The sequence below is a fragment of the Sinocyclocheilus rhinocerous genome, unplaced genomic scaffold (assembly GCF_001515625.1).
Source record: "Sinocyclocheilus rhinocerous isolate Xijiao unplaced genomic scaffold, SAMN03320098_v1.1 scaffold2194, whole genome shotgun sequence".
In the NCBI taxonomy this organism is placed as follows: Eukaryota; Metazoa; Chordata; class Actinopteri; order Cypriniformes; family Cyprinidae; genus Sinocyclocheilus; species Sinocyclocheilus rhinocerous.
The window spans coordinates 138440-147459 of record NW_015652304.1 but is presented as its reverse complement, the minus strand read 5'-3'; the positions used below and the strand labels follow the sequence as shown (position 1 = coordinate 147459).

Sequence of the window (9020 nt, the reverse complement as noted above, 5' to 3'; positions counted from 1 at the left end):
ATGGTCAACTAAAGTGGCTCGAATTTCATCTGAGACTGCTTGTCTCCTTGCCCTTCTTCTCCCTCCTCCTCCTCCTCCTCTCCCTCCTCTCCCTCCTCTCTCTCCTCCTCCTCCTCTTCCTCTTCCTCTTCGACCTATTCCTTCATTTCTCTGTGGATCCATTGTTCCAAAGCTCAGTGAACTGATTCGGGCCCTTTTATCTATTTATTGAAGGATCTGATTGATGTGTGTTCAATTTTGACTCGTAGTGTTTCCACCTGGGTAATTGTTTGCTAACTGAGCTGAAGCTGTGCTGACTTGAGTGAACAGTATTGAATGTTAGTGCTTTCTAAATGACCACATGGTGTAAGCACTGAGAAATGTAGGGATTTGTGTGTAGTTTTGCAGTAACAGTTCACCAAATCTGACTCATGTGTTAAAGCAGGGGAATAGTGTTTATAGTTCAGCAAAATGGGTGTGCTTTTTTTTATAAATGAAAAATGGCATTATGGTTTTGAAATTTTAGTTCAAAAGCTTGGTTATAGTGTTTTAGCAATCGAGAAAAACTGTATTTATCAGTGTACTGTGGGTGTGTACATGTGGCACAGGTGTGACATGAATATAATCAATGCCATTCATAGGTTACATAATTGTTACTTATTTAGAAGTTTCTGTTGACCTCTAGTTTCTGCATTAGCTAATGTGTAAAACTTTATAAATCAATAAGTGTGTCACTAAGTATTTGTTTTAATAAATTTTTAATAAAAAAAGTCTAATTTTCTCAGGGTGGATTGTTTTTCTTTTTAATTTCCTTTTACACGGAGACCCTGCAAGCAGGTTCATCAGTTGAACATAAACTGTTTTCAGGGTGACAATATGTCTGTTTCTTGCCTGACCACAACCCACCCGCTGGAGTCTCTAACAGTCAAACTACACAAGAAAAACCAAGATAAAGACATCCTGATATATCCAGACATCTCTCCAGCATCAGAGCACCAGAGATGGTCTGTGAGGAAAGAGGATGGAAATGTTACACTTCATCTGAAAGACATCAGATTATCTGATGATGGCTTTTATGACAGGCAGGTCTACAAGGATCAGGACTGCCTTCATTCAACTCGATTTAACCTGAGTATTATAAGTGAGAATGCAAATTATTCAAAACAAGCTAATAATCACGATTAGAGAGCCATATACATGCATAATATGACTAGTAACGTGTTTCTCTGATTTCAGAGTGTAAAACTTTGGACTCTGTCCATCCAACACCAGGCTCATCGGTGTTGCTGTCATGCTCTGAACATCCTCTACAAAACAGAACTGATCGAGTCACCTGGAAAGTCGTTACTGGTCACCAACCAGCAGATATAACTCAGTATCGGCCAAACAAGCCCTCAAGCAGCACAGAGAAACTCCTGAAGCCTCTGTATGAGAGAGCGAGAAAACAAACGGATCTCTGCTTATAAGAGAAGCAGTCCACACGGATGAATTGTGGTATCAGTGCAGAGTGAATGAAAAAACCTGCTATGAAGTGAAGCTGCTGCTGAAAGGTATCTTTTCAATCCCTATTTTTAAGTCTTAATACAGATTCTCTGACAGACATTAATTAGACTGAAAGATTAAGTTAAACTATAATAGTTGTAATAGGTTAGTCAAAGTATTTTTTGATTTTCAAGGTAATAAACATGATAAAATATGTAAAATATGTTTAGGTACGGTTTAGATTAAAATGATGTTAGCATGTGGTTAACGTGTCTGTTTGGTAATACAGTAGATGTGATGAATGTGTGAATATTTAAACAAACTTGTAGAAGGTTAATGTTTTTATACCCGTTGGAAAATGTAGATATAACATTTGCATTATTGTCTAAATATGTATGAAATTATAGATATATTTTGTACTGTAAAAGTTGTTTGTATTTTGATTAAAGCAGTTTATCCAATGACACTGAAAACACTTTCCACAGCATCATTATCCGCAGGTAAGTGCCTGAAGTCGTGTGTGTGATTAAAAGGACCTAACCAAACTGACTGATGTTCATATAAGTTTATATTTCTCTAGTGATCACAGATGCTCCAACCCTAGCTGCTGACAGTACGGCTGGCCAAACTCAAGGCAACAACAGTGACAGCTAATCTGACCGTAGTATTGATGACCACAATAGTGTCTCTGTGTGTCCTCATATCACTGGCCGTCTGTGTCATTCTGTATTTTTTAAGAAAACAAAGGAGCAAAATCAACAGCCAAAGTAAGTCCACAACTGTTGTCCTGGAAAGTTTAACACTATTGAAATGATCTTAAACAGCATATTTTAAATAATAAAAATGGCTTATTGCGGAAAAGGAGGATCCAGACATACACATTTTTATGTGTGTGTTGTTATTTTTCTACTGACCAGTTATGACAGAAATCAGGATCAGCTACACTGATCTTACATTTGCTCATTTTGCAGTTGTTTTCTTTCAAATGAGTGAATTTAATTGATGTTCTTTGAGCAACTGTATGATGTGCTATTACTATGTTAGCTTGTCAGTGAAAGCAAGCAACCAAGTAAATGTATTTAGAATTTTAATGTTTTAAGTCTTCTAAGATTGTTTTGCAATGAGACATGAAATATAGTTCATATCATGCCTTCATGGTGATGAGAGTCCTCATTGTTGGAATGAAAGGCACATGGTAATACTGTAACATTTATGCAATATTATGATATTGATCAAATGGTAAAGTACTTATTTTTGTATCTTTTAGTTGAATTGAGCTGCTGGTCTACTGTATCTTATTCCAACATTTCAGGAGGTAAGTGATATTCATTGTAAATCCTTGTGTGATAAGTGTATTTGATGAAGTGTATTTAATAAGAGACTTTTTTGTTTTTTGCAGGGTTTGTTGGTCCGTTCTATTCTTTAGATGAACATAACACGACCAGCTGTGAGTTACTGCAACAGAATCATTCATTTCTTTCCTGAACTATCTACAAATGTATTAACAATGAAGCTGGGATCCAGGATCCTGGAAGTCACATCAAATTGGTTTGGCCCAATTTACATGCTTCTTTCCAATAAGATATAATATATTATATCTTAAATTCATATACAGTAATATCACTTTATAACATGGACACATGTGTACTGTATATGCAATGCAGCACACATCTGCAACTGTGCATGATTCAAAAATTACTTTTTTTATCAAATTAATTTTTGTACATTTTTAATTTGAATGTGCTTTTTTGGTGTTGTTGCTTTTGGAAATAATGTATCACTGATCCATCTCAATCTGGGGAAATTTGCTTAGTATCAGCTTTCACTCTGCTTCTGCCACATAGCTGAAACTATTTGAATGACTTAATATTACTAAAGGGGGGAAAAAAGCTTTTTCTACATTTCACTCACAGACTTGCTGCATTTGGACCCAATTTTAATACAAATGTGACTGATATAAGCAGGCGGAAGTGACTTTTTCTGTTACTGCTAACAGTAATGACATTTCAAAATCATCCACTAAAAAAGTGATAGAAGACTTTACTGTAGCTTGTCCTTGAAAAGCTTGCTTGAAACTATGATTTATAGAATAGTCATTGCTAACAATAGTCAAAAATAACAGGGATGCATTTTTCTACAGTACACACATTCATAAGAGAGACACAAATGGCAACTTTTCTGTAGAATGACTCTTGGATTTTCTTCTTTTTTTGCACTTGATGTAATGTTTGTATTGCAATAAACAATCCTGAACAGACTTACACTTGCGTTCTTGTGTATGACTTAAGTTATTCCCTCTATTATACTTTTTTCTGTAACCTGGGCTATGACTGTCAGAAATGTAAATAATATGTTAGCAAATACCAGTTTAGCAGCGCTAGAGAATGAATGAATGAACTCAAGTAAGTGTCTGACTGAGACAGAATACAATGGTGCAGTATTTTAAATCTTTTTCCGTATAAATATATATTTAAATAGAGAGCAATTATGGCTGGTTTGCTGTTTTGATGTGCTTGGTGCAGTACTCAGAATATGATCCACAGTATCAGTATGTATGTGCATGCATGAAGTTTATTTTATACTGTAATGCTCACTGAGGCCTGCAGAGGGCAGTGTGTGTCTCTCAAAATACTGGAGTGTCCAGACTGCTCACATCTCTAATCTCTTAAAGGCTTTAGCTTTCCAAACCTCACTCATAAATGAACTTCCCTCAGATCAGCTGCATACACACTGCTCATTCCTGCTCATGCTGTGAAAAATCACTGTCACACCCTGTTCATCACATCATATGCACATCCTGGAAATCACAGAATCTCTTTCTAAATAAGTAGATATATATATATACTTGTATCATGACCAACAGTCAGCTCTGGAGTCCTCAGTTCTCAGCTCTGTGGATGATGATGGATTGTATGACCATTCCAGCATAACCTCTAAAATCTGCAGACCAGTTCCTGCTAAAATCCGAGAGAGGAATCTGTGGAATGGGGTGTGAATGAGAGCTGCCTGTTGATGAAGTACAAACAAGGAAAAGAACTGACGCTTCATTTTTGGACTAAATAACTTTAGTCCTGCTGTAAAATTAATAATAGATAGTGAAACTCCAGTCTTTTGTTTTCCACTCTTGAGCTTCAACTGCTACGCCACGTCACCATAATTACTGTATAAACCAGATGTGCAATCTCAGGTTAAATTCTTTTCTGTCCATAAAACGGGGAAACGGCTTTTCACACACCGAGACACCTGACGTTTTAACTGTCATTGAGTCAAATACATTCAGACATGGCTTTGTTATTAATCTAGACCTCAGGTCCACCTTAGAGGGCCTTTTGTGAAAGAGCTTTAATGATCCCTTTAGTTTGAGTGTAAAAAAAATTTTTTTTTCAGAGTTAAAGCCAATTGAATTGAGAATATAACTGACCTCCACAAAAAATAGCAATTTAGACAAATTGAGAGACCATAATATTTTAATTTAACTTAGGGATAAATTGAAGAAATGAGAAACTTTCGTTTGTATAAATTGAATGAATACAGATGGAAGGAACATGATTGAATTTAGTTTTAAGTTTTGTACATCTTTCTAAAAATGTCAGTTAGCAGAGAGTACTCTTTTTTTTTTTTTTACAGTGTAACAAAAAGCAAAAGTAATACAAAGGGAAATGCCATTAATAATCCAAAACATTGTGTTCCTGTTTTACAGCTCTTCCGAGATGAGAAATCAAGGTTTAGAAATGACTGATTTCATTCTCTGCTTAGAGTGCATGTTTTTAATAGGTGTTCACAGGGAAAGTGTACATTTTTAAATATGTTGAATGTTATCTTTAAAATAACTAACTCATGTAGCTAATTGTTTTAATGATTAGAATGTGTGCAAAATTGCTCGTCTCTGACATTTTACATAGATCACATTTCCTACTTTGGCTCTTCAAAAACAACTGTGTTCAGGTAAAAGGTCTTGTGGCCTGTGCTCATATTCAGTTGTATTGTAGTGAGCTACTCGAAACTATCTATTTGATGAGGTGTTTTAGTCTTCAAACTGCATTTACCAATCCTCCACATCTAACGGCATCTTTCTAATAGTAATATATCTGCTATTATAAGATTTAAAAGTAAATATGACATCTGAAAACTCCCCATTGCATACAGAAGCTCAGTGAAGTCCTCAATATTCACACATAATTAGCCCAGATTTCCTACTTCCGCATTAAATTCTGAGTAACTGATAAAACTCTGTGAAAGTGAAGTGATGTGGCCTGTGCTCATATAGAGTTCAGCTGTCCTGCAGTGACCGTCTGGATATGATGAGGAGTTTTCAGTCTTCATATTTCCAACACCTGTATCTTCCAATAGCAGCTTTATTAGAATGTAAAGGTGAGTGTCTTTTATTTGAAGTCAAATTCCTTTAACCACCATACAAACAAGAGGTATGAATATTATCAAAGTACTGAGGGAGTGTAAATGAGGCACGGGTGTGACATGAATATAATCAATGTCATTCATATGTTACATAATTCTTACTTATTTGGAAATTTCTGTTGACCTCAATTCTTAGTTGTTGTGCTAACAAATGAGTTGTGTTCTAGCTACATTTTAAAGCAAGAAAGCATGTCATTAAGAACAGTATTTGTTTTAATATTTTTTTTGTGCAAAGATTAACCCAGACAGTATTTTTATATAAAATGGATATAAGTCAGTTTATGGATTTAATATTGTTATACACTTGCAACCAAGTGGATCATTTGAGAAAATTACTTGTTTTTTATTGTAAACCCTGTGGTGGTTTCCTGTCTTTCCATGTCTCAGTTCTCTCAGGATGTCTCATTTCTCTTTTTAATTCCTTTTTAGCTCAAACACGGAGACCCTATGTTCATCAGTTGAACATAAACTGTGTTCAGGGTGACAGCATGACTATTTCTTGCCTAACCACAACCCACCCGCTGGAGTCTCTAACAGTCAAACTACACAAGAAAACCCAAGATAAAGTCATCCTGATATATCCAGACATCTCTCCAGCATCAGAGCACCAGAGATGGTCTGTGAGGAAAGAGGATGGAAATGTTACACTTCATCTGAAAGACATCAGATTATCTGATGATGGCTTTTATGACTGTCAGGTCTACAAGGATCAGGACTGCCTTCATTCAACTCGATTTAACCTGAGAATTATAAGTGAGAATGCAAACATTTTAAACAAGCAACTAATCACCATTGGAGAGCTGTATATATAATAAGACTACTTCTGTTTCTCTGTTTTCAGAGTGTCAAATGTTGAACGCTGTTCATGCAACGCTAAACTCTTCAGTGTTACTGCCATGCTCTGAACATCCTCTACAAAACAGAACTGATCAAGTTACTTGGAAAATCGTTAATGATCGCCAATCAACAGAAATAACCCAATATCGCCTTCTATACAACCCCTTAAGCACTACAGAAAAACGCCCAAAGCCTTTGTATGAGAGAGCGAGAAAACAAGCGAACGGATCTCTGCTTATAAGGAATGCAGTTCACACTGATGAATCGTGGTATCGGTGCAGAGCGAATGAAAAAACCTGCTATGAGATGAAGCTGGTTATGAAAGGTGTGTTTTCAATGCAATATTTTGAAATCAAATCTAATCTAATTAAGCAATATCACATGAGGAGAAATAGTGGTGTTCTTCCAAATATAATGTGATTCAAGCGCTGATAATCAGCCACAATAATATTTAGACCTTAATAGTCCTATACTAACAAAAATAGATCTAAAAGTCAAAGTAGAATAAACTATCGCTTCTATGAGGAACACAGTCGGTGTTTAAATGAATCAGTTGAGTAAATGATTCAATGAGTCAGGTTTTGCCACTTAAGTGGCATAATTATGTAGCCTGTATAAATCCCCTTTACAAATGCACAGACAGTCTACCTATAATAGTTTAATAGTTTTAAACTATTATAGTTTAACATTTTTATTATATTCTAAATATCTTCTGAAGAGATTAATAACATCAAAAACTTCAGCATACATCACATTATGCTTCAGATGAAGTCTTTGAAAGGCCAAATATAATTACTCTTAGGCTGCTGTCTTTATAAAAGGAATGCTGAGTTTAACCATACTTTTTAGATACATTTATTAATATTTGAATGTTAATTAAAGATTATGAGACACCTCATTCGACAACAATATTGGAAACACTTTCCACAACTTTGTTAGCCACAGGTAAGACCAGAGCCTGAATATGTGTGTGTTTGTTTATGTGCATGTGTGTGATCAAAACAATCTATTCAAATGAAGTGTTGTTATGGTCTTTTCTTTATTGATCACATATGTTCCAGCCTCCGCTGACAGTCCTTTTGGCCAGGCTTAAAGCAACACTGAGCCCAAGAGTGCAACAGTGACAAATAATCTGACAGTAGTAGTGATGACCACAACAGTGTCTCTGTGTCTCCTCATATCACTGACCATCTGTGTCATTCTGTATTTCAAAACACGAAGATGCAAAACCAACAGCCAAAGTAAGTCCACAATTGTATCCATGAAACGTATAACACTATTGTGTTGTCACTGTCAGAGCAATGGCTTATTAAAAACGAGAGAGGAAGTGATGACTGTTATTGTCATCAGAACATAGTTTGTATGTGTATACTTCCTGTTATATATTTATCCTTGACTCTAACTGAACGTTTATTCAGACAGAAACCAGAACCAGCTAAACAGCAGGCCCTCTATCATTTGCTTGTTTTGCAGTTGTTTTCCTTCAAATGAGTGAATTTAAGAGTAGCTGTTTCTTGTGCAACAGTAAGATGTGCTATTAGTATGTCAGAAAGTGAAAGTTAAATGTAATAAGGATTTATGTCAGAAAGAAACATAATGTAACTTTTATGCATGATTGTAAAGTTCCCTTTCGTGGAACTTCGAACTGCGTCCTCTAGGGGTCGCTATGGGGAACGCCTCGTCGTGACCCGTGTCTGAAGCCTACATTGAAAAAACACCAACTTGTTTGGCCGGCGACAGCCATGACGTCACTACCGTCGCGACTAGTACAAAATAGGCGCCGGTAGCGCACATCATTCTCTTCTTCGTCTTCACTGACCGGTCTGTTTGAAGCGTGCATTCCAAAAAGCAAAGTAAGAGCTTTTCTTTCCTACTATGGGTCTGTTGAGGCAGTTCCTTCAGCACATACAAAGAGAAACGTGCGGTAGCCCCTGTGTGACAGGTCAAGACTAGTATGATTCTAGGCTCTTGGTCGTATTCCCTTAAAGGAATCTATTTCTGATTTCAAGCCTTGAGCTCTACCCCGGGCCCAGGAGTCTGGCCCTAACAGGTAAGTATTTTGGGGTATGTAGCCTAGGCCTTTGGCCGTAGGGAATAACGTCACTGACAGCTGTCTAACGTCCCAGGGGCGACTCCCATAGCGATATGGTAGAGTTGGTACTTAGTGCTCGCCATGGTTCTGGCTTGCACTCCCCTCGGCATGGCGGCGTGGGTAAACCGTTCCCCATAGCGACCCCTAGAGGACGCAGTTCGAAGTTCCACGAAAGGGAACGTCTCGGGTTACTTGTGTAACCATGGTTCCCTGA

At 36.8% G+C, this 9020-nt stretch overlaps 1 protein-coding gene and 1 pseudogene across 1 annotated transcript; both read left to right on the top strand.

Moving 5' to 3' along the window:
* The window catches only part of LOC107714659 (uncharacterized), a 3151-nt pseudogene extending 1036 nt beyond the window's left edge, over window positions 1–2115 (top strand).
* Window positions 2116–5730: 3615 nt separating this feature from the next.
* On the top strand, window positions 5731–7853 carry LOC107714668 (matrix-remodeling-associated protein 8-like). Its single transcript, XM_016520597.1, has 4 exons — window positions 5731–5832; window positions 6307–6630; window positions 6719–7039; window positions 7776–7853. Exons 1-4 carry the CDS (start codon window positions 5760–5762, stop codon window positions 7805–7807), a joined length of 750 nt encoding a protein of 249 aa, XP_016376083.1. The 5' UTR covers window positions 5731–5759; the 3' UTR covers window positions 7808–7853.
* The last annotated feature ends 1167 nt before the right edge of the window (window positions 7854–9020 follow it).

Coding starts and splice junctions, on each gene's coding strand:
- LOC107714668 (XM_016520597.1), top strand. CDS start 5,760: ATGATGAGGAGTTTTCAGTCTTCATATTTCCAACACCTGTATCTTCCA. Junction 5,833..6,306: donor AGCTTTATTAGAATGTAAAG/GTGAGTGTCTTT, acceptor ATTCCTTTTTAG/CTCAAACACGGAGACCCTAT. Junction 7,040..7,775: donor GATGAAGCTGGTTATGAAAG/GTGTGTTTTCAA, acceptor CATATGTTCCAG/CCTCCGCTGACAGTCCTTTT.